Source organism: Phacochoerus africanus, chromosome 6, assembly GCF_016906955.1.
Source record: "Phacochoerus africanus isolate WHEZ1 chromosome 6, ROS_Pafr_v1, whole genome shotgun sequence".
NCBI lineage: Eukaryota > Metazoa > Chordata > Mammalia > Artiodactyla > Suidae > Phacochoerus > Phacochoerus africanus.
In genome coordinates this window covers 19,088,095-19,114,223 of record NC_062549.1, presented here as the reverse complement: position 1 = coordinate 19,114,223, position 26,129 = coordinate 19,088,095, and the positions used below count along the sequence as shown (strand labels likewise).

The window sequence follows — 26,129 nt, the reverse complement described above, 5'->3', positions numbered from 1 at the left end:
GCATTGCCATGAGCTGTGGCGTAGGTTGCAGATGAGGATTGGATCCCGCGTTGCTATGGCTCTGGTGTAGGCCGTTGGCTACAGCTCTGATTCGACCCCTAGCCTGGGAACCTCCATATGCCACGGGAGCGGCCCAAGAAATGGCAAAAAGACAAAAAAGAAAGAAAGAAAGAAAGATTCTGCTCAAGGACTATAGATAATATCCCGAGCCATATCCTTGAGTTGTTTCTCAGATACTAAAACCCCCACCAGGTGGAAAATGTTAACTGCTGACCACCAGCATGTAGAACCCAGGTGGGTTAGAGCAAGAAGGTTGATGATGTTGACTCCTGAAATACCACCCAATCAGAAGAATTGTGCATGAGCTGATTACACACGCTGTGCTCGCTCCCTTACACTGTCTTTAAAAAGCTGTTCCCTGAAAACAGTGGAGATTTGGGGCCTTTAAGTATAAACTGACTGTTCTCCTTGGTCCCAGGTTGGGCACCTTGCAATAAACGTTGACTTCCTGGAGTTCCGGTTGTGGCTCAGCAAAAACTAATCTGACTAGCATCTGTGAGGGCACAGATTCGATCACTGGCCTTGCTCAGTGGGTTAAGAATCCAGCATTGCCATGAGCCATGGTGTAGGTTGCAGATGTGGATCGGATCTCAAGTTGCTGTGGCTACAGTGTAGGCCAGCAGCTACAGTTCCAATTCAGCCTCTAGCCTGGGACACTCCATATACTGTGGAGCACCTGCCCGCACAAAAGAATTAAAAAATAAAAATTGACTTCCCTTCACTACAACCTGGTGTCAGTAGATTGGCTTTGCCAGTGGACCCAACTTTGGTTTGGTAACATGATCACCCAGGGAGAATATGATATATAACTAAAATCTGGACTAAACAGAAAATCTCACCAAATAGTTGAGGTGGAAGCCTTGAAAGAAATACCTCCCTAAACTTCTACATAGGAAAGAATTGCACGTAGTAGGAAAAACAGAATAAAATAGTATCTTAGAAATCATATTACCTTGTTTTTACTTAAAATCACATCATATAAGGAAGTTTTGATTCCCAGCAAGCTTTATTTCATTCTATGGAAAATACAGTGGTTTAGATTTTAACTTCACATCTTTTATTTTTTATTTTGTTTTATTTTATTTTATAATGATTTTATTTTTTCCATTATAGCTGTCTGTAATGGAAATATATAGAGTTCTGTCAATTTTCTACTGCGCAGCAATGTGACCCAGTCACACATACATGTATACATTCTTTTTTCTCACATTATCATGCTCCATCACAAGTGACCAGACATAATTCCCAGTGCTATACAGCAGGATCCCATTGTTTATCCACTCTGAAGGCATTAGTTTGCATCTATTAACCCCAAATTCCCTGTCCCTCCCACTCCCTCTCCCACCCTCTTGGCAACCATAAGTCTAGTTATGGTAAAGTCTATTACGTAAATCCAAGTATAGTTGATTTACAATGTGCTTATTAATGCTGTAATGTTTTTTATTAAACTTTTTAGGCTTTGCCTGTAAAACAGGGTTTTTCCCACTAGATGGTGCTATTATTTCATGTTTCACAAAGTAGCTGGCTTTGCCCCTTTGCTCTCCATTGCCTTAGGAAATAGACATATCTATTAAATATTTACTGAGCCAAGCACTGAACTATGCACACTATATACATTATCTTCTGCAGTCCATGCAATAGTGTTAAGTCAGATCATGGCATTCTCTGTGCAAAATCTTCCCAGTGGAATCCTGATCACTTTTAGAATAAACTCTGTTAACTTGAAGAAATATATACAATGTAAGAGATGTGAACTTCAGTTTTATTCAGGATCTTATTAAGGACTAGAGCCTTGGTGACAGCCAGTCAGTTACTCTGAGGAGGTAGGGGAGAAGCATATATATGATTTTTGGCTAGGAAATATAATGGAGTGGGACCCTGGGAGGCTTTCCCAGAGTGGCCCACCCCCCTTCATGTCCTCTGCCTGCAGTTTTGTCTATAGAAAAACTAAAGAATCAATTTAATCGGAGAAGTGAGGAAATAACAGGGAAAAAATAAAAACGGTCAAGCAAGACAAAATAATCATAGTTTAGACATTCAACAAAGGTAAGGACTTCTAGTTCTTCCTCAAAGACTATAGATAATATTCCGAGCTGTGTGGTTGGAGCTGTTCTGCAAGTGCTGATGCCCCCACTGGGTAGAAGAAGTCAACTGCAGGCTGTGCACAAGCATGCAGACCCCAGGTCACTGGAACCAGAAGGTTGATGATACTGACTCCCAACCAATCAGGAAAATGTCCATGAGCTGATCACCCTCCCTGCTCCTTGAACACTATATAAGGCTCCTCACTTCCCCCTCCACAGGTGACACCAAGCAGGACCCTGTGGGGCTCCTGGGCACACATGCCTTTCTGCCCCCATTTCTTGTTTTTAGGAAAAAAACTTCAGCCTTCATCATCTTCCTTGGGCTCCAAAGGACAGATTCCATCAGTTGCTACTCAGGAAAGGGAGGGGATGCAGAGAACAGGGAGGAGTAAGTCAAGAAATTATAGTGCAGCTTTGGGGGCAGAGTCTTGGTCCCTCCTCAAGGAATATAGATAAGAGTATCTTTGAGTTCTTCTGCAGAACTAAACCCCCCAACAAATAGATGTTCATTAAGCATTCTTTATTTGGGAAAGAAGACCATCAGACCACTGAACACTGGCTTTGAAAATAATGCAAGCTTGCCTCTGCCCTGATTCTTATCTGCAGCCCTATTTACCACTGACCAAACTATAAAACCATCTCCCAGTCTCTCCTAAGGCACCCAAAACTCTGTCTCTGCATTTCTATTTGGCACCTGTGGGGGGGCCAGGAGGCACAGTACTTGAGGCACTAGCCCGCTGTGTTCCCTTTTGGCCTGGCAATTAAAGCTACTGTTTCAGTCTCATCCAACTCTGTCTCCACATTTCTAGTCTGCATAGGTGTGCGGAAGGCAGCCTATTGGCCACAGAAATACATGTAGTCAAACATACAGCTTGGTAAAAATCACTGCTGATCGCAAAGAACAGCTATGTCAAGTTATTGATTTTAGTGCTTTTCTATGCCTGGAAAGATGCAAGGATCTGGAGCCATTGCAATTCTTCCTGAGATATGCATCTAACTACCTATGGGGCCTACTCACCCAAAGCATAGAATGCCTCATCTAGTTTTTCATCATGAATTCCTTTCAGGGTGCACTCTCAGTGGTCGACTCACTTAACTCTTGCAGAACTGGGTGGTGAACAATGCTCTTTGTCTTAGAGATCTTAATTTTTCTGTGTCCATAGCCTCAAAGTCCTTATCAAGCCTCATGAGACCCATTAGACCTGATACAATCTCCACCCCCACCCTGGTGCCCCTGCTTTTCCCTAAATTACCAGAGGCACTGCTGCCTCTGGGCTCCTTTGTTTTTAAACCAACCTTATTGAGATGTAATTTAAGTAAAATAAATTGCAATTGCATCCCTTTAAAGTGTAAGTAAGAATTTGACACGTTTACATACTGGTGAAACTGTTGCCAAAACTCAGGCTCTGTTCACTGGTGCCAGATAGAAACGTGGAGACAGAGTTTGGGGTAAAGGAGGGAAAGGAGCTTTTATTGCTTTGCCAGGCAAAGGAGATTACAGCAGACTAATGCCTTGAAGACCATGTCCTCCTTGGGGAGGAATTACAGGGACTTTTATGGTCTAAAAGGAGAAAAACAGGGTTTCAGATTAGAATCAGGATTGGGACAAACATACATTCTCCTTTCTTTGGGGGAATCTTAATCATCAAAGTTATTGTCAGGAAATATTTGCATGATCCTGGTGCTGGTCTTTGGGGTTATTGCCTAAAATAACGGTACTTGTGAAAAGGGGATATTGATCAGAAATTAGAACAAATTAGGAAAGCTCCTGAAAAACATCATGCGCTCATTAATAATCTTTAAAGCACAGGCAATTGTGCTCAGCTTGCCTAATCTGTAGCTTGCAGGTAATTGTGTTTATGGTGCCATCAAATGAGGGAGAAGCACAAGCAAGAGCTCCCAGCTCTTCAATGTTAAAGTAGTCATTCCTAAAAGAAGCATAAGGACAGAATTCCCATCCTGGCTCAGCAGAAATGAATCCTAGGAACCATGAGGTTGCAGGTTCTATCCCTGGCCTTACTCAGCGGCTTAAGGATCTGGTGTTGCCATGAGCTGTGGTGTAGGTGGCAGATGCAGCTCGGATCTGGCATTGCTGTGGCTTTGGAGTAGGCCAGCCAGACAGCTCTGATTAGACCTCTAGCCTGGGAACCTCCTTCGCCGTGGGTGTGGCCCTAAAAAGGACAAAAGAAAAAAAGAAATAAGCATGAGGAATATAACTTTTCTCTTAGGTGTATAAGATGCCTACATCATTATGTGTATCCCTTGAGGGGGAGCCAGGATCCTGCCCCAAGTCTGTACTATTGTTTCCTGACTGCTCCTCCCACCTCTGCATCCCCTTCCTTTCCTAATCAGTGACTGTCTGAACCTGCCCCTTTGGAATTCAGGGAAGGCCAAGAGGCTAAATAAGGCCCATTTCCTAAAAACAAGAAATGGTGGACACAGATCAGTTACAAAACCACCACCACAATCAAAATACACTATTCTCATTACCCTCCAAAGTTTCCTTAAGCCCACTGGAAAAAGAAGGAGAAGGAATACTTATTAAATATCAGCTTCTAATTACTTGGGGTTTGCTTTACTCTGCTTTTTCTAGCTTTTTATTGATTTTAGGCCTTTTTTCTTTTCTAATACAAACACCACTTAAAACTATAAATTTATCCCAAAGTTCTATATTGCACAAATTTTGATAAGTTATATTTCATTATCACAGAGTTTGAAGTAGTTTCTAATTTTCTTTGTAACTTCTTTGACCTGTGAATTGTTTAGGAGTGGATTGTATATCCAGATATTTTTGATTTCCTAGATATTTATTAATTTTTAATGTCACTGTGATAGGCTTATACACAGAGAACATACTCTATATGATTTCAGTCATTTTAGTTTTATCAAGACTTGTTTTATGGCCAAATGCATGGTCTTTCCTGGTGAAATTTCCATTTTTTATTTGAATTTTTTCCAACTTTTAAAAATTCTATCCTTCATTTTCTACCCTCCTGGGGATTACTTGCATTTTTTAAAAGAATTTTATTATAATTTATCTGTTGATCTCTTAATCCTTCCTCTCTACTTTTTTTTTTTTTTCAGTAATTACTGTAGAGATTAAAATATACATCCCTGAAAGGGAACCTTCTTACACTGTTGATGGGAATGTAAATTGTATGGAAAACAGTACAGAGGTTCCTTAGGAAACTAAAAAGAGTTACTGTGTGATCCAGCAATCCCATTCCTCTCCTGGGCATATATCTGGAAAAGATGAAAATGAATTTAAAAAGGTACATGTACCCCAATGTTCATAGCAGCTTTATTTACAATTGCTAAAACTTGGAAGCAACATAAAAGTCCACCAACAGATGAATGAATAAAGGAAATGTGCTACACACACACACACACACACACACACACACAAAAACACAATGGGTGGAATATTACTCAGCCATAAAAAATAAGTTCACAAATGAAATCATTTACAAAACAGAAAAAGACTCACAGACATAGAAAACAAACTTATGATTACCAAATGGGAAAGATGGGGAGGGTTAAACTAGGAGACTGAGATTAGTAGATACAAACTACTGTATATAAAATAAACAACAAGATCCTACTGTACAGCAGAGGGAACTACATTCAATATCTTGCAATAAACCATAATGGAAAAGAATATATATGTATAGCTGCATCACATTGCTGCATACCAGAAACTAACACAACATTATAAATTAACTAAACTTAAACAAAAAAAGGAAAAGGAAAATTGATGGCCCATTCACAGGGTTATTTTGAGAAATAAATTTTTAATCTATGTACAACGGTTTGACCATGGCCAGCCACAGACCAAGAGCTCAAGAAATATGACATTATTATTCCATTTTAAAAGATTCTCAAACCCGTCTAACTCAGTGTCCCCTTAAAAATAATAGATATTTTGTAATGCTCACTTTATTTCCTTGTCATATATTCATAGAGAATATAAGCTTTCTGGGGGCATTATTTAAAAAAAAAATCATTATAATGCCTTTATACTGGAGTATAGGGAAGAAAAGGAAAAGGAAAATCACATATAACAATATGTATTTTAATATTTAAATGACTTTAAAGGCCTAGTGAGGTCATCAGATGTTTCTCATGAATAATTTTAGAGTAACAGATTTAAGACAATATTTAACTGAATATTGCCATCACTTCTGTTTTATATTTGGCATTTTATGATATGACAATACATTCCTCTGCAAACACACACAGAATCACTGGGTATGCAGTATCTAGCAAATGCACACTCAAAAAGTGTGCTGTACTCATGGTACCATACAAATGTTGAGTGAAGCAATTTTACATAATGATGAAGCTTCTTGGTAAAGTTCCCAACAAAACGAAGAGAAATTTTTCTTGATGTACACAATAATTGCATCCATGTACAACTCAAGATTATGTTAAAAATATCTTATTTCTTTTTCTTTTTTGTCTTTTCTAGGGCCACGCCCGCAGCATGTGGAAGTTCCCAGGCTAGGGGTCTAATTGGAGCTGCAGCAACTGGCCTACGCCAGAGCCACAGCAACTCGGGATCCAAGCCAAGTCTGGGACCTACACTACAGATCAGGGCAACACCGGATCCTTAACCCACTGAGCAAGGCCAGGGATCGAACCCTCAACCTCATGGTTCCTAGTCGGATTCGTTAATCACTGAGCCACTACAGGAACTCCCAAAAATATCTTATTTCTATATAAAACCAAATTAGGTTAAATATCAGATAACTGCGAACAGGTTTTTCATACCCATGAAGATCCCAGAGGACCTAAGAAAGACATTCAGGATACAGGACAAGTCAAGTCTTCTTTGTGAGGTGTTGTCTCAAGAAAATAAGAATACCTAATATCCCTAGTCCCTGCTCACTAAAAAACAGGAACACTCACAATTAGGAGAAAACACACACCCACACCCAAATTTCTGAAAACTCTTTTTGCATGTGGCCCTTTAACTACAAGAGACTGAAAAATCATTTAGTGTCATCACAAAAAAAACCACTAGGTGGAAGCATATACCAACGATTAAGTGTTTTTGATGCTCTGGCAGAATCAAGAACTTGGGAGTGAGGAGGCCTGAGACTGGACGGACATCATATTTATTTGTAATGTTTTATTTCCTTCACTGCAAAAAGATGACAAAAATATTGAAAACTGATGTGAATGATGAATACGTCAACATTTAATTTTTCTCTATCTTTACATGTATGTTTTTAAAGAGTTCCCTTCTTAAGGGATCAATAGAAAGATCTGGATGGGATGATGCTAAACCATCAATCTGCTTCCATTCACAGAAAGAGAATAAAAGTTGTGGCAGCTGGAGAATCCAGATTTCCATTAATGGTTAAGAATAATGTACATTTCTGGAGTTCCCATAGTGGCGAAGTGGTTAACGAATCCAACTAGGAACCATAAGGTTGGGGGTTTGATCTCTGGCCTTACTCAGTGGGTTAAGGATCCAGCGTTGCCTTGAGCTGTGGTGTAAGTCGCAGACACAGCTCAGATCCCGCGTTGCTGTGGCTCTGGCGTAGGCCGGCGGCTACAGCTCCGATTGGACTCCTAGCCTGGGAATCTCCATATGCCGCAGGAGCGGCCCAAGAAATGGCAAAAAGACAAAAAAAAAAAAAAGAATAATGTACATTTCTGAATATCATGAAAATGTGCAGACAGGAACAACACACCACTTAGGGGAGTGTTAAGAAGACAGCACAGAGAAGATGAGCCTAAGTTAGTTATTAAGATCAGGTGGGAATAAGACAGGCGTATACTAAGAGGCAATAGCAGTAATGTTATTAAACTTAATAGCTGACAGTATTCTTTCACAGGTTTTATGCATCTTCCCACATTGCTGCTTGGCCTTAACCAGAACCATTCAAAGAGGTGGTCTGCCAACTGGTGACCATCACCTGTATTGTAAGACACTAGGACATACAGATAGTGAGAGAAATCATTTAGACATGTTTATAGCAATTTGACAATCTTTTGTCTGGTGACTACAATAAATAAAATTGGGGCTTGTTTTATCTATGTTTTTAACAACTTTGTTTGTATTGGGTTTTACCTAAGTGCCAGTCTTCAATGGATTGAAGACACACACATACACACTTGATCCTTATCTACCAAATATTTGAGAAGTACTGGCCCCAGAGCACCAAAATAGCCGGAAGGCATGAAGCAGTTGAGTCAGACAACCTGGAGGAGAAGGCTCACATATAATAGTTTCCACCTGCATCAGGGGCTCATTATATTTTATTTAATTCTCCGAACAATGCACTGTGATTGGTGGTATGATCTTGACTTTAGAAAGGAGAGCAAAAATTTAGAGAACTGGCTGCAAAGGAGCCAGAGTCAAACCAAGATACTATGGAATTTTCACCCGTTCTAAAGAACTTCATCACCATGTCAGTGCCTGCCTCTCATCCATCAATGCTTATAGATCACACTTGATGCTGGGACCAGTTGCTCCAGAGCTCACAGTACTGGCATTGCTGCTCACATGTCCTCAAGAATCAGTTCACTCTTTCTGTAAGTTAGGAAAATGGGTCTGTCTTCTAACTCAGCAGAGCGTGGTGTGTCTCATATGTCAAAAGAAAGCTTAAAAACAATAATAAACACCAGTTTCCATTTCCTGTTCACATCTACACACACACACACACACACACACACACACACACACACCCCTCTCGTCAAGCATCGAAAATAAATTCTGCAGTCCTTCTCACTGGAGTAGTGGTATCAAGTATGTTCCTAACAAGATTATTTTTCCCCTTATTTTAAGGTGCTTTTTTAAAACTTTTTTTTTTGTCTTTTTGTCTTTTTCTTTTTTGTTGTTGTTGTTGCCATTTCTTGGGCCGCTCCCGCGGCATATGGAGGTTCCCAGGCTAAGGGTCGAATCGGAGCTGTAGCCACCGGCCTACGCCAGAGCCACAGCAACTCGGGATCCGAGCCGCGTCTGCAACCTACACCACAGCTCACGGCAACGCCGGATCCTTAACCCACTGAGCAAGCGCAGGGATCGAACCCGCAACCTCATGGTTCCTAGTCGGATTCGTTAACCACTGCGCCACGACGGGAACTCCAAAATTTTTTTTTTTTTTTTTTTAAGTGCCGCACCCACAGCATATCAAAGTTCCCAGGCCAGGGGTCAAATTGGAGCTGTAGCTGCCGGCCTACATCCCAGACACAGCAATGCCAGATCTGAGTTGCATCTGTGACCTACACCACAGCTCACGACAACCCCCGATCCTTAACCCACTGAGTAAGGCCAGGGATCGAACCCTCATCCTCATGAACATTAGTCGGATTCATTTCCGCTGAGCCACGACTGGAATTCCTAATCATAATTTTTTATCAAAATTTTATGATAAAAATTTTTATCACTAATTTTTATCAGAAATTATTAAACAAGAAAGTATTTTACAGGAAAGCATTTTTCATTTTTTATTTTTCAGATAAAGAAAGCTACCTGAATTCAAATGAAAATAGGACTAGATTTAAAAGGAGGAAAAAAAAGCAGAAGACAATCATAACAGCAATATGACTTACAATAGGTGGCAAGAGCTTTGGGGCAAAACTAAATGTTGAAGAGTGGATAATTAGGAATGTGTAAATTTTTTTCATTCTGCATTTTCAAAAAGCTTAAAACACTGACTCAAAGAGAGATTTAGTGGGTCCAAGTCTGCACTTCTCTTTTCTTCATTTTTAAGGCCTACAAATAATTAAAAATTAATTAGCGATAACTTGAGAAAAATGTTTTGTCTAGTATCAAAAAATCATAATGGAAAGTATCTGGCAAGAATTTCTTTTTCTTCTTTTATTCCTCTTCTTCTCATTAAAAGCAGTAGTGATATTAAAGAGAATGGCTTTTGAACACATATCATGTGCTTGGAAGCTTTACATGATGTTATTTAAGCTATGCAACATCCCTAAAAGGTAGGAATTATTCCTGTTTCATCGATAGAAAATTGAGGCCAGAGACATTAACTAACATAAGGTTGCAAACCTAGTACGTGACAGAATCAGGAAAGACACTGCATGTTTGAGCTTGAAGCCCATGCAAACTCTTGATAATGTTTTAATGATTATAGAATTAAAACATGGAGTTCTCTGGTGGCTCAGCAGGTGAAAGATCCAGTGTGGCTTGTTGCTCCCCTGGCCCAGGAACTTCTGAAAGACATGGCTAAAACAACAACAATAGAATTAAAACATGAGAAACACCCAGCTGTTTGTTAATCTCATTAACTCTGAGTGAGACCACTATTTTGGTTAAATGATTTTCCTACTTCATGCAGAATGAGGCTCAGGTTATCCCACCTCTCCTCACCTGCTTCCCCATGTAAAACACAGACAATACCCATCTCAGGATTTGTTCCAATTACAGACAATAACAACTACCTGAAGCATCTCTAATGCAGCAGTTGTCAACAAGCCACAATTATTTTTATTCTGTAAAGGAAGAAACTGAGAATTGAGGACATTTAGTTAGGAAATTATAGGTGTGGAGCTGGAGCTCAGGTCTGTCTGATTCCCAGCCAGAGTTCTTTATTGATTACATCATGAGGTAAGCAAGCGACTTTGGTAAGGAGGTTAGACCAAAAAAGACATTACTTTCTTCAAGCCCTGCATTGACATGTACATCCTTCATTGTTCGCTATTTAGCTATATTTATTACTTTCACTCTCTGGCAATTTGGGGCGTGGACATAATAATGAAAATGACTTCACAGTCGTCTAATAACCTCCCTGCCTGTCCCCAGGATCCTATAACGAGAGCTGTGTGGGTAGAAGAAAGGGCACTCAGGACTTCGACCTCAACCAGCAGGATTAGCTCCGAACCGATGCCCCGCCCAGATGTTGATGTTTTCCTCCTTCGGTCCCGCCCCCGACCACGCGGGACTCCAGCCACGCCCCCCAGCTGGAGTTTCAGGGGCGGACTCGCCGAGTGGCTCAGCCTACCCACAGGGATTCCCTCTCCAGCCAATCGCGTCCGAGCTACGGGACTGCCCCTAACAAAGATGGCGGGGAAGGCTTCACTAAGGGCAGACTGATTTAACGCCTGAACCCACCACGGACAGCAAAGACAGTGGTAGCGGCGCAGCCCCGACCATGGAGGAGGGCAGCAGCGCTGGCAGCGACGGCAGCACTAGCGGGAGTGGCGGAGCGCAGCAAAGGGAGCTGGAGCGCATGGCTGAGGTCCTTGTCACCGGGGAGCAGCTACGGTAAGACGAAGGACTGTGCCGGGGGGCTCGCCGTGGCACTGCTCGCCAGTGTCTGCAGAAGTCCCGCGCGCACGCGCGCCGTGGCTAGTGGCTCGCAACTCGCTTGGGGCTCCGGGACGCCTAAGGACGCGTGGACCCTCGGTGCCGCCCCCGGCTTAGCTGCTGCAGCCCAGCGCCCTTTGGACTCTGGACTGGAGCGGAGCTCCCGAGACGGATGCATGCGAGCGCATGGTGCTAGCTGCGTCCTCGCCCAGTGGCTGCAGCCCTGCGTCCAGCAGACGCGCTGCTCCCGACCGCGCGCGTCCCCTCTACCGGGGCACCCGGCGCTGCCAGGCCTCCTAGTCCGTCCACAGAGCGGTGGGGGGCCGCCAGCCGGCTTCAACCCCAGCCTCTTACTTCTAGATTAAAAGGAGCCAGCCCAAAGGTCGCCTTCACTTAAGGTTCTCTTTTTGCTTGCAAGTCTTGCTTCAGTCCCCTGAGCCTCAGTGTTTTCATCTGTAAAATGGGACTGATCACAGCAGCTTCCTTGTAAGGTTGTTGTAAGGACTAAACTGAGAACATTTCTCTAACAGGGTACCTGTCGCTTAATTAGTAAATTCTTGTCAATGGTCGTTTGGGTCCGCAAGGGGGCGTGGAGGTACCCTGACCCGCTGCCCTGCTGCAGTGCCAACTCCCCCGCGCGTACATTTTGGGCGGCAGAGCCCATCAGGCCCCCGGCTGCTTCGAGAATCGGTACTTGACGCGTCTCAAGATGCTCGGGACAGGCAGTGACCCCCAGATTCAGATCTCCGCATCACTCCTATGCAATCTTGGTCCTTCTCTGTTCACGTATGAGAATCGTACTTATGGTCTGACCGGTTCCGCAGCTGCCTGTCTTGTGGTCATAAATCAGTTTGCCAGGGGAAAAAAAACCCTTGCCTCTCCAGCCTTTGAGCTACAACTTGCATGCCGGCCCCTGGCCCCATCACCAGGCGTGAGTTCCTGTTTCTTCTACTTTTTGGTCTGAATCTCCAGGCTCATTTTGCTTTCTAAAATGCTGTGTTTCGGGACCAAAAGGAGAGGGAATCTTGCAAAGATCCCTAAAGGTTTAATAATCACCCTGCTTGCTGCCCTTAGATCGAAAAAGTAAATATTGGAGGTCTGAAGTGAGTGTAATCTTATAAAAGGCAAACTGCACATTTCTATTCCTTGATGATTTTTTAATGTATAGTCAACATTCAAGGGAATAAAAGCTTGTTTTCCATCAAGAGATTTCCTAACTGAAAAAAAATCAAAATAAAGCTTTTCTGATTCAGTTTGAAACACTTTAATAATTTAGTTACTCCTCAATCGGGTACTTTTCACTTCCTTCAAAATAATAACTTGCATGGTGCCTTTCTTTGTGCAGAAAGCACTTCCTCCTTGGAAATGCTTAAATGCCCTTTCCTTGTGTGACTCCTGATCCCTGGCTAGTCCCCTCTTCCCTGGCACCCCTCCCCTCTGCACTGCAGTAGGTTTGAGGGCCAGGCTTAGTGTGTCCGTGAGAAGGTAGAGGACTCTCTCAAGATTTATAGACCTGGGTGTGAATTTCTGCTCAGCTACTTTGTTGCCAAAAATCAATCTTGTTTTGAGAAGGGCTTTAAAGCCGAGCAAATCTGTGTTTGCTACTTAGAAGACTGGGACCTAAGACATATTACTTAACTGAGAAGGATGGAAGAACCTATCTGGTGTTGTAAGGAGGATTAATTTGATGGGTGCTTAGAACACAACCTGGTATGTAGTAAGCGTCAGTCATGTCAGCCTTAGCTATTATAGTTCTGTAATAGCTAAGTTAATTCTCTTCTCTGTGCCTCTGTTTCCTCACCTGCAAAAAGGCAATGACGATAAGCACTTCATGGTGGTGTTGTAAGAATTCTCCCCAGGGCTTCAAGTATTAATGAGCTTTCAACAAATGGTTGCTGGAGTTAATGAATATCATTGGCCCCTGTGTTTCATCACACATGACTTCCAGCTGAGCAGGATCTAGCAGGAAAGATTGGTGGTTCAGACACAAGGCACATAACCAGGCTGCCTGGGTTCTTATTCTGTCTCCACCATTTATTAGTCCTGTGACTTGAGGACAATTTACAACTTCTCTGTGCCTCTGGTCCACTTCTCTTGCAGGAATTTTGTGAGAATTAAATGAGGAGATGCTACATATAAGAGGCTTCGTAAATGTTAATTATTTAGGAAATTCCCGTTGTGGTTCAGTGGTAACAAGCCCAACTAGTATCTATGAGGATGCGGATGCGGATTGGATCCCTGGCCTTGCTCAGTGGGTTAAGGATCTGGCGTTGCCCTGAGCTGTGGTGTAGGTCAAAGACGTGCCTCGGATTTCCGGGCCCCCCCCCCCCGCCATTGCTGTGGCTGTGGTGTAAGCCTGCAGCTGCAGCTCCGATTCAACCCTTAGCCTGGGAATGTCCATATGTCCTGTGTGGCCCTAAAAAGCAAAAAAAAAAAAAAAAAAAGAGTTAATCATTTACTTTTACTTTGGAAAAGTGTCATCATTGCTTTTTAAAAATCTCATCCATCCTAGGTTGAGTACATATATTTGAATGACTAGTATAGGTAATATGCTATTGTAAATACAGATAATGTAATAATTAGAATTTAGGGATTTAAGTGGTCGTGTATGCCACTGGCTGCCTGATTACTGGAGGAACCTCTTATAAACAGTGAGGATAAAGTCCTTATTGTTACTGTCACATGTTTTTGCATCCCTCACTGCTCTCTCACAGGCTGATTGTGGGGCATTTATGTTGTCCAGGCCTCCTGCCTCTGTGTTGTGTGTACGTACACACACACACACACAAATTCCTCTCTGCCTTCTCTTTCTTTTCCATTACTTTCTGGTCATCAAAGATGAGGCAAAGAGAAACTAGGATTAGGATTTGAAGTGCTAAATTTGGCTTTCAAGACCAGTTCCATGAATTTTATTTATTTAATATTTATTTATGCATATATGGATGTTACATATGGATATATGTGTTTATTTTTAACTATGTTTGCTTGGGCGAGTCAGCCACTCTGGGCAGAAGTGCCACATCTACAGAATGGGAATGATATTTTCCCATGTAAGATTTGTGGTGTTGGATCAAATGGGGTATAGTGTGGGAAGGGACTTTGTTAAAATAAATCAATAAATCAGGAGTAGTTGTTAAGATCATTATAATCTCTGGATGTGAAATTGGGTGCTGGCTCCATAATCCTCATACTTTGGTAAGGGCAGCTGGTTGCATAAGGATATGAAATTGAGTAACGGACTGAAAAATACCTCCTGACTGCAGGATCTTTTTCCTAATCTTTTTTGTGTTTCTCTTGTCATGAAAGATTTTACTTCCTTGCCCAATGTATTTGCATGTTTTTGCTTCTTAAAAATGCCTTCGAATACCACTTCACAGCTTCAGGATGGCCATAATCAAAGACAGATAATAACAAGTGTTGACAAGGATGTGGAAAAATTGGGACCTTTACACACTGCTATTGGAAAGGTAAAATGATGCAGCCACTTTGTAAATCAGCCTGGCATTTCCTCGAAGATTAAACATACAATTACCATATGACCCAGCAGTTTTACTCCTAGGTATATACTTAAGAGAAATGAAAATGTATGTCCACGTTAAATTTGTACACAGATTTTCACAGCAGCATCTTTCACAATAGCCAAACACAGAAACAACTCAAATGTCCATCAGCTGATGAAAGGATAATATGTGATGTATCCACACAAGGCAGTATTATTCAGGAATAAGGTGCTGACATATGCTACAACACAGATGAACTTTAACAGACATTATGCGAAGTGAACCAAGACAGTCACAAAAGGCCACATAGTGTAAGGCTCCACTTATAGGAAATATCCAGAACAGGCAAATCAATGGAGACAGAAAGTGCTTGCCAGCAGCAGTGGGGAAGGGGAGTGGAGAGTGACCGCTGATGGTTAAAGAGTTTCTTTTTGGGATGATGAAAAAGGCTCTGAAGTTGATGGTGGTGATGATATCACAGTTCTGTGGATATGCTTAAAACCATTGAATTATACACATTGAATGGGTGAATTTTGCGGTATGTGAATTATATCTCAAGAAAACTGTCATAGAAATGCATTTGGATGATGGTAGCGTGATGGAAGACAAGATGTCAAGGAAAATTTTTGCTGTCTTTTTGGATTGGCCAAGGAAAGTGATGTACTTATCATTAACTCAATACTACCACACCATATTTTAATATGGCTTTTCGTAGGCATTATTCTTCATATAAAACAGAGAAAAGATGCCATAGAGGCCATAGTCAAGAAAATCATCTCACAACATTCCTAATTTGAAAAGAGTTGACTTTATATACATCATTCATATTTGTGGGGTTTCATTCTATGACTTTTCACATTATTAGTTATTTTATAGGTTTTACCTATAAATCTTTTGTTTTGAAATTTGCCATGCAGTTATCGCTGTGACACTCTAATCACAGCATCCAAAATCTACCTTAGGTTTCTTCTATAGGCCGATCCTGGAGCTCCTCAGCAGGAAAGTGGTTTGTAATAGAACATTTAAAGAAAGCCAAGAATATCCCTATTCTGTGATAATTGCAGACATGATAATCATAACATTCTCACTTACATGGCATTTATTACCTGTCAAGGACTCTTCCAAGTGCTCATATATATTATTACTAAATGCACATGTATATATAATATCAAAAGTGTATACATATATCTATGTATATGCCCTTAATAAGAAGTGTAGAAGATACACTTATTAGCCCCATTTTACAGATGAGAAACTGAGGAACAGAGAATGTAAGCTAGCTGGCCATAGATGATTCAACCAGCAAGTATTAGAGCTGAGAGGTTTTGCTTGTAAGCAGGATGCTAGGCAGTGATTTAATGGTGTCTCCAATGAGTAATTTGGAGAGTTGAGAAGCGTCATGATAAGACCGGAGTAAAACAGAATCATGTGTCTAACACTGTCACATCCTGGTGTGTTAACTTTTGCAAACAAGCGAGCAGACAAATGGTTTTTTCGCCTTCTGTTGGGAAAAAGCTAATTAATTTCTAGAAGTGTTTATGTTTTGACAAGACAGAATGGTCACTTTCTCCACCAACTGTTAAACTGGGTCTCCCTAGCCATGTGCTTTTGAAAACTTCATTTGAATTCCACTCATTCTGACTTTGTAATCATTTTAATGGGAAGATAAATGGCAGTTTGCTATTTTGCCAGCTGTGAGGATGGGAGTCGGGTGGGGAGGAGAATTAAGAACGTTATGAGGAATGCTTAATTAAGAGAGAGAACGTTTCCAGCTTTTCAGTTATGTTCATCTACCTAGACCAAATATGCTAATTACCACAGTCTCATCCCAGCACTGAAGCTGGGTCCCTACAAGCAATTTAGTTTTAGCTAAGTTGTAGGAAATTATAGTTTTTGCAAATTGTTTGATGTATTTGCCTTTTTGCTACAACAGACTGCCTTTCCAGACTCTTACAGCCTTGCTATTGCCTTTTAAAAGCACGTTGAAATCAATATTGAGTCGTTTTTCTGAGCTAGCTTTGCCAACATTAATGCAGTAGGCAGATAAAGGTAAAAGTCAGCTTGTGGAACCCAAGGCCAATCTATAATAAAGTAAATATGAGATAAGGAATTCAGAGATACAGAACAGAACAAGGAGAGAGATAAGGAATTCAGAGATACAGAACAGAACAAGGAGCAATTCAGTTGACCTTTGAACAATGTGGGGGTGAGGGTCCCCACCCTCTGCACAGTCAAAAATCCCGGTAGGGCTTTATAGTCAGACTCTGTATATGCTGTTCCTCTGTATCCCCAGGTCCCCATTCATGGGTTCAACCCATCATGGCTTGTGGAGTACTGTCGTATTGATATGGAAAAAAAATCCAAGTATAGGTGAACCTGAGTGGTACAAACCCCTGTTGTTCAAGGGTCAATTATAGTTCATTTGCTTGCACTTGGAACTTGAGGAAATTTGTCCTAGAGGATGTCTTAGAGGGTCCCTCACTGATGACCACTAATATGGAAGCTTAGCCTTACGAGACACTGTAACTAGAGGAATAGCCAGAAAGCTACGGCCCAGATGCTGCTACTAAAATGTAGGGCTCCAAGCTGAAGGAGTATGCTTTTTTTCTTCTAAACAGCAGAGAGGATATCCCAGTGTCAGGAAATGACTGCCTGTTCAGATAAAAAAAAAGGGGGGGGGGGACTTTAGGAAATGGAGAGTCACTGTATTTGGAGTCAGCTCAGAGGAGCCTTGTGTAGCGTGTTGAACTGCCTTTGTTTCAGAGGCTTTTCCCACCTACGGATCCTGTTCCTATGAACATCTTTTCCGCTTCATATATTGGATGTGGGGGAACGGGCACCGTCCTGGCACTTAGCAAGCTCAGTGAAGACTCCTCTCTCCTCTGGAGTGAGAGCCTGGGAAAGTACTTTGTCACTTGCAAAAACCATTCATGCATATGGAAGATGCTTAGTAAGTGCTCAATAAATCATTGAGGAATTAATTTACACCTTTATGCACTTCTTATGTAAACCTATTTTTGAAAGGACCACAGTGTTAATTGTTTATGAATAATATGATTTTGATTACTTTTCTAAAAACGCCAATGCTAGGAGTTCCCATTGCAGCTCAGCAGGTTACAAACCGTGCTAGTATCCATGAGGATGCGAGCTCAGTCCCTGGCCTCACTCAGTGGGTTAAGTATCCAGTGTTGCCATGAGCTGCAGTATAGGTTGAAGACACGGCTCAGGTCCAGCATTGCTGTAGCTGTGGTGCAGGTTGGCAGCTGCAGCTCTGATTCGACCCCTAGCCTAGGAATTTCCATATGCCGCAGGTGCAGCTTTAAAAATAAATAAATAAATACCCAATGCTGATATTTAGATTATGGATTCTGTCGGTTCTGGAATCAATAAACCTGAAAATAAGTTAAATATATACATCTCAAAAGAAGAGAGTGAGGAGTTCTTGCTGTGGCACAGTGGATTAAGAATCTGACTCCAGTGGCTTGGGTTGCTGTGGAGGTGTGGGTTCGATTCCCAGCCTGGCCCAGCAGGTTATGGGTTAAAAGATCCAGTGTTGCCACAGCTGTGGCGTAGGTTGCAACCGAGGCTCAGCTTTGATCCCTGGCTGGGAATTTCCATACACCACAGGTGCAGCCAGAAAAAAGAAAAAAAAAGAGAGAATGAGAAGTAACAGATGATTTTTCTCCTCTCCTGTTATTTCTAGTATTCATTTGGATCAGGTACTCACTTCCTTTTCTCAGGTGGCAGCTCTTAAATGACTGGTGTCTATGAGTTTAGTGATTTGGAAAAGTCAAAGGAAACAGTCAGCAGCCCTCTTCCACATAGTAAGTCATCCCACTTTTCTGTGCTCCTCATGATCTACCAAGGACAAGTGGGTTCCACATCTGAGATCCTTGTCCCAGGATTATCAGCTTTCACCAAACTTGGCAGCTTATGTCAGTGACTGTTTCTATGGGTTATTAGATGTTGGGACAGTGGAGTGGGCACAGAGGACTTAGTGGAGACAGAGTGGGCGCAGAGAGCTTAGCAGATCAGACAGCCTGCTTGCCAGCAGCTGTTCCCTGTGGCAGTGCCAGCAGGGGCAACAGGAGCTATTTTCCTCAGGCCTGGTTGAGATAGTTCCATGTTGGATGGTTCACAGAGAGCAGTAATTTACTTAGCTTTTCAGATGACCCCTCTTTTCTATAGCCTTTCAGATATTTTTAAGGTTGAATGGGAGAGGCAAGATGGAGAGAGAATACACACCTGAAAGTCGGGGACAAGATATCCTTGCATCTGGGCAGTTTGCTGATGACAGCTGTTGCTAGGGTGCAGTGAGAGGGGACACAGGCCTGGGCCTCCAGCTGGAAAAGCCCGTGGCAGCTGCAGAGCAGGAGGGAGGTAGCATCTTGTGTCGTCGGAGAACGGCTCAAGTCTTTCCACTTGGAACCTCTATCTGCTTCTCCTGGTTTTGTTATTGTTGGTGGTGTTGGTTTGTTGATTTGTTTTAATCCTGATGATGTTGTCTCCCCTACAGTACTTGTACCTACAGATTTCTGATCCTGGTATTTACCCAGAGGTTCTTTTCTTTGAGGTAAGCCGTGGCTCAACACCCACTTAGGTCTTGGTCTTATTTTAATCATCCAGCTCTGTGAGGCTCTCCCTTGGGTGGTTGAAACTATTAGCGCTGCAGAGAACTGAACTGTGTGCTTTGTGGCAGATTAGGTAGGATTCAGAAGGACCAATCCTAGTACAGCATGCTCAGTAACTTGTTTGATCTTGACTTAAAGTGTGGGAAACAAATGACCCTTCTCTTTTTAGGAGAGAAAGCCTCATTTCAGTCTGTCCTATTTTCATTAAGTTTAGGTTAGTCCTTGTGGTTGTTTTTGGTTGGTTGGTTGGTGTGTGTGTGTGTGTGTGTGTGAAATTTGGTCATTTTCTAACAAGTTGTAAAATTCTGGAGGAATACACTATGAGTTGTGTGTCCACCAAAAAAAGTGGGGGGGATCGGGAAGGGGGTAGTGTCAGATAGATAATGAGGTGCTGGTTTAAGAACAACCAGTGTATAAAAGTGCAGTCTTACAAAATGGATGTATTAAGAAAGGAGTGTTTGTCCATCTTAAGAAAGGATTTAGCACATTTTCTATTGAGGATGCTGGGTTCGTTTTCTATTTATTTATTGATTGATTGATTGTCTTTTTGCTATTTCTTGGGCCGCTCCCGCGGCATATGGAGGTTCCCAGGCTAAGGGTCTAATCGGAGCTGTAGTCTCCGGCCTACGCCAGAGCCACAGCAACGCGGGATCCAAGCCGCGTCTGCAACCTACACCACAGCTCACGGCAACGCTGGATGGTTAACCCACTGAGCAAGCGCAGGGACCGAACCCGCAACCTCATGGTTCCTAGTCAGATTCGTTAACCACTGCGCCACGACGGGAACTCCTGTTTTCTACTTAAAATGCAATTCCCAGGAGTTCCCATCGTGGCTCAGCAGTAATGAACCTGACTGGTATCCATAAGGACGTGGGTTCAATCGCTGGCCTCACTCAGTGGGTCAAGGATCTGGCATTGCTGTGAGCTGTGGTGTAGGTTGCAGATGCAGCTCAGATCCCACGTTGCTGTAGGCCGGCAGCAAAAGTTCCGATTTGACCCCCACATCCTCATGGATCCTAGCTGGGTTTGTGACCACTGAGCCACAGCAGAAACTCCTCATTGAATGTTTTTATAAAGTTCTACTTATCTTACTCTTTAACTTTTCCGTAAATGAAAGAGACTGTCACAGAATGTATACCCTGCAAAAAGCAAGGGTCTATTCCCCGTGGTGATATATGATTGTGTTTTACTTTGAGGTGCCAAGTGCCCCTTATATCATCTTTAGTAAAGCTCTAATAAGGTTGATAAAATAAGACTTCACCAAAACTTTTCTTCTTTAAAACTGGCAACAGTGGACTTCCCATTGCGGTGCAGCGGGAACGAATCCGACTAGGAACCATGAGGTTGAGAGTTCGATCCCTGGCCTCACTCAGTGAATTAAGGATCTGGCGTTGCCTTGAGCTGTGGTGTTGGTCGCAAAAGTGGCTCAGATCTGGCGTTGCTGTGGCTCTGGTGTAGGCCAGCAGCTGTAGCTCCGATTAGAACCCTAGCCTGGGAACTTTCATATGCCGCAGGTGCAGCCCTAAAAAAGACAAAAAATAAATGAATAAAATAAATAAAACTGGCAACAAAAATCAGTTTAGAGATGAGGTTTTAAGGCAGTTATCTGACGCACAACCACGATTCATTTTCCTTCACATTTGTTAGAATTTACTTTGTGAATAACTGTTTTGTAGACTCTCATAGTCAAACATAACAGTGAGTAGAACCTGTTTTTATGAAAGAAGATGAATAGACCTTGGTTGCCAGGATAAAATACACTTGTCCTACTACCATCCTTATAATAGCCAAAAGATATCACAAAGTATTTAAGGACATTCAAATATAAAGAATAAGAATGAACTAGAGCTTTTTTACCCCAACATTTTATTATGAAAAAGTCAAAGATACAGAAAAGTTTAAAAAATTTTACAGCAAACACCCTCCTATCCACCACTTAGATTGCACAAGAAACAGTCTACCATGCTTGGTTCCTCTCATAACTGTCTTATCAGCTGTCCATTCATCTTTTCCCCAGGCATTTCAGAGTAAGTTGCAAATAATAATATATTTCTAAAATCTTCAACATGAAATTTGCTAGCTTGTACACACTATTTGTTTTTTTTTAGAGAAAAAACTTATGTACAATGAAATATACCATTTAATGCATTTTGCTTAAGACATACGTCTGTCATAGCCACACATCCTTGAATGCTTTTGGTTTAAAAAACAGAAAATCAACTTAATGAATTGATCCCCATAACTGGAAATCCAGAAGATGCAATGACTTGAAGCTTAATTCAATCTCTGAAGATCTGTTCGTTCTCTTCTGCGGCACCTTCATGTGTCAGTTCTTTCTTTGGTTTGCTTCATCCTCAAGTCAGTGGTGGGATAGGAATTTCAGACCTCACCCTGGCTCGTGATAATATCCAGAAGGAAGAGAAAGGGGACATTTCCACCCAGAATTCCAGACACAGTTCCTCAAGTTCATGCTGATTGGACTGCTTAGATCATGTGCCTACTCATGAACCAGTGAGATTGTGGCTTGGGGAGTGGATGCCACAAGCCAACCAGACAGCTCCCCACAACACACACACACACACACACACACACACACGCACGCACGCACATGCACAATTTTTCTCTCCTTTTCAAAGGTCACTTCACAGTTCATGCATAATCTTCTACCATTTCTAGGAATTTTTTGCTTGCTTGTGTGTTTTCTTTAACTTTGGGAAAGGGAAAGAAAGCTTCTTAGTATGGGCTGTTTTGAGGAAAAAATAGTTTAGCATATCAGAAAATAATCAAAACACAAATCTTTTATTTCTTTGCAAATGTGAAACTATGATATAAGAAGACAAAACTGTGACTTTTTGCAACTATGCATCAGCTTTTACGAGCTCATTTCTTTGCACAAACCTATTTTAGGTGGGTGCTACCATTTCTCATGTGCTCAATTTATGTTTATTAAATGTCTATTATATGTCAGGTGTTACACTACTTGCTGTGAGAGAGATCAGCGAAACAAGAGAAACTCTTTACCCTTGAGAATCTCAAACTATACCCTGTTTAGTCTTAATAAGTGTGTGTACAAAAAGGTAGAATTCATGACCTGAAACCACATTGTGTTAATGATGGACATTCTATTTATCAGTAAAAACAAACAAACAAACAAAAAATCAAAAAACTAAAAGCTGGAGAGAGATGATCATGTGTTTTACCAGGTGTCTCCTTAAAGTCACTATGGCAATTCTTTAAAAATGTTACATGTTTTACGAGGATGAAAACACAAAATCACATTCCCCACCCCCCATGATGCTGAAGATGATGCAAGACATTGGAAATAAACTGGAGGCAAAGATGAACAACTTACAGGAAACACTGACCAAAGAGATACAAGATATAAAACTTAAACAAGAAGAGATGCAAAATATAATAACTGAAATAAAAAATTCACTAGAAGCAGCTAACAGCAGAATACAGGAGGCAGAAGAACAAATAAGCGAGAGTGGAGGACAGATTAGTGGAAATTACGATGCAGAACAGAAAAGAGAAAAGAGATTGAAAACAAATGAAGAGAGTCCCAGAGAACTCTGGGACAACGTTAAATGCACCAACATCGGTATTATAGGGGTGCCAGAAGGAGAAGAGAGAGAGAAGGGGACAGAAAAAATATTCCAAGAGATAATAGCCAAAAACTTCCCTAATGTGCTGAAGGAACCACTGGCTCAAATCCTGCAAGCACAACGAGTACCATATAAAATAAACCCAAGGAGGAATACACTGAGACACATATTAATCAAACTGATCAGAATTAAAGACAAAGAGAAAATCTTGAAAGCAGCTAGGGAAAAGAAACAAATAACATACAAGGGAACCCCAATAATGTTATCAGCAGATTTTTCAGCAGAAACTCTGCAGGCCAGAAGGGAGTGGCATGATATACTTAAGGTGATGAAAGGAAAAAACCTCCAACCAAGATTACTTTACCCAGCAAGGCTCTCATTCAGATTTGAAGGAGAAATCAAAACCTTCACAGATAAGCAGAAGTTGAGAGAATTCAGCAATACTAAACCAGCCTTACAACAAATACTAAAGGAACTTCTCTAGGCAGAAACGAAAACACAGCAACAGGAAACAAAAATTCCACAAATGACAAGGCTTAACAGTAAAGGTATATATAAGTAAAGGTATGAAATCATCCACACACAATTATACCACCAAAATCAGAAATCATGAGAAGAGGTGGGTACAAATGCAGGACACTGGAGATGAACTTGCAATTAAGAGAACAACAATCTAAAACAATCTCATATACATATAGACTCTTATATCACAACTTCAGAATAACTGCAAACCAAAAATCTACAAATGATACACAAACAAGGAATCTCTGGAAAAGAAATATATCTCATAGTAAATAAGTGCATAATCCACCATGAAGGGGGTCATTTGACGTCATTCTTGGAATGCTGAAATCTTACATCTGATTCTGATTTCCTCTCCATCAAAGAACTTATGATAATTATAATTAAATAATGCCACTGTACCATTAAATAATACAGTTCTACAATTGTATTATTAACAACCATTTCTCTCCGTGGTACAATGTAAGGTCTATAATGTCTTGTTTATCACATCACCTAGAATGGTGTAATGCCTATATTGAAGAATCCATAAGATGTAACAAATTGTGAGAACATATTTATATAGTTACACTGTTTTTTAACCAATTTATGCATTTTATATTTTACTTATTTTCAGAGGATGTATTATTTTTGTTATTCTTACCAGTTAAGTTATTCTTTTTATTATGCTATGTAAAATATTTAATGGTATATAAGGCTTTCTTCTTTATAAATTTTAGTTGCACAATATACAAAATTTTAATATAATGCTAATATTTAAAGAAAAATTGAAATGTAATAGATAATACTAAATAGTAAAGATGAAAGCCATACAAAATAGGATAAAGTATAGAATAAATTTCTTATTTGTCTCAGCATGTCTTCCATTCCACTTCTCCAGAGGGAGTCACTTAATCTGTTTCTTAAGATCCATGATATAATAATCTGTGTGAGTGTAACTGTGTTCAAATATATGTATTTTATTCTGTAAAAAAATTAAAATAAAAAAACCCCAACATTTCCCCGCCCCCAATCCAGGAGAGAGAAATGACTTTTCTAAGTAGAATAACGAGTTGATACTATGTGTTTATGTAACCATCCTTCTTCTGAAAATAATACTGTATCCTTAGAATTATGATGCTCTACTGTAGGCTTGTCATGTGTGCAGCTCTTACCTTCCATGCCTTTCCAGGACTCAGCAGAAATGTTGCAAAGCTGCAGAAAAGGTCGGCTTGGGCATCTGTGAAGGCAAAAGCTGCACTGTTGTCCTGTCATATCTATGCAGGATCCCTCTTAGCGTCTCAGCACTAGTTCTATAAATAATTCCCAAACCCGATCTAGATGCCAGGCACTGAGTAAGGTGCTGGGGAGCAAGAGAATGACCTTCATTTCCCTGACTTCCCTCCGTGATCACCTACATCTCTGAGAGTTTCAAGCACACTTTTGGCCGATGTGAAAACTTGATTTTCAATTGCATGGTTTAAGGTTTCCAGTTTGGAGATCTTGGGGGCAGGGAGAGCCCATGTGTTAAAGAAACGTCCACACTTACATTTAGAACAGATAAGTAATGGGCTCTCCCTGTACTGCCCAGGAAACTGTGTCCAGTCTCTTGGGTTAGAACATGATGGGAGAGAGTATGGGAAAAAAACAAACAAACAAACCAGAATGTGTGTATGTATGGCTGGGTCATGTTTCTGTACAGCAGAAATTGAAGGAACATTGTAAATCAACTCTAATAAAAAATGTAAAAATGAATAAACAAATAAGGCTGTAATATTTCCAGTAAGGAAAAAAATAAAATGTCCACAGAAAAGCCACAAGGAAGATTCAGCGTGGGAAAGGCTCAGAGACATTGGCATTGAACCTGGACTGTACCGCTTTCAAAGCAAGTCTCCTTGGAAATCTCCCCATCATGATGATCACCTGTTTGTCATCCATACCCTCCCTCCCTCACCTTCCACACCTCACCACCCTCTGAATTGGAAGAGATGCCCCAGGTGTGCTCAGTAATAGAAGTAAAATCAAGACCTTAACATATGACTATATAGCAGACATTGGCACAACATTATAAATCAACTACACTTGAATAAAAAAAAAATTTTTTTTTTAAATGTGACTAAAATGGCAGGTGGCTCAGGTTCAAATAACAGAGAATGCCTTTTGCATCACTTGGGTTTTGATGTCTTTCCAAGTAACACCTCCACCCAGAAAGGCTCCCGGCCAAAGCTGTATAAAAGTTATCTCTTTGTTTAAGCAATGCCGCTTGAAGAATAATTAAGATGCAGACTTTCTGGGAAAGTTGCAAAATGTTCTTTACTTACATAACTAAGGAAGGTCATGCGTTTCAATATATTTTGTCATTGTTTTCCCTCTTTTCTCCAGAAATTGGAGCTACCTCAGATTATTAAGAAGGCAAGTTTTTCACCAGATAAGCTTGTATCTTATTGCACTGTGGACTCTTCAATAGCAAC

General features: G+C 41.1%; 1 protein-coding gene across 3 annotated transcripts in view; it reads left to right on the top strand.

Annotated features, from left to right (window-relative positions):
- Window positions 1–26,129, top strand: part of DEPTOR (DEP domain containing MTOR interacting protein) — a 191,679-nt gene that overhangs the window by 3,266 nt on the left and 162,284 nt on the right. For all 3 annotated transcript variants that reach the window (XM_047783357.1, XM_047783358.1, XM_047783359.1), the window contains exon 2: window positions 10,918–11,379. In XM_047783357.1, coding sequence (XP_047639313.1) covers window positions 11,267–11,379 — 113 coding nt within the window. In that variant the 5' untranslated portion in view covers window positions 10,918–11,266. The remainder of the gene's footprint in view (window positions 1–10,917; window positions 11,380–26,129) is intronic.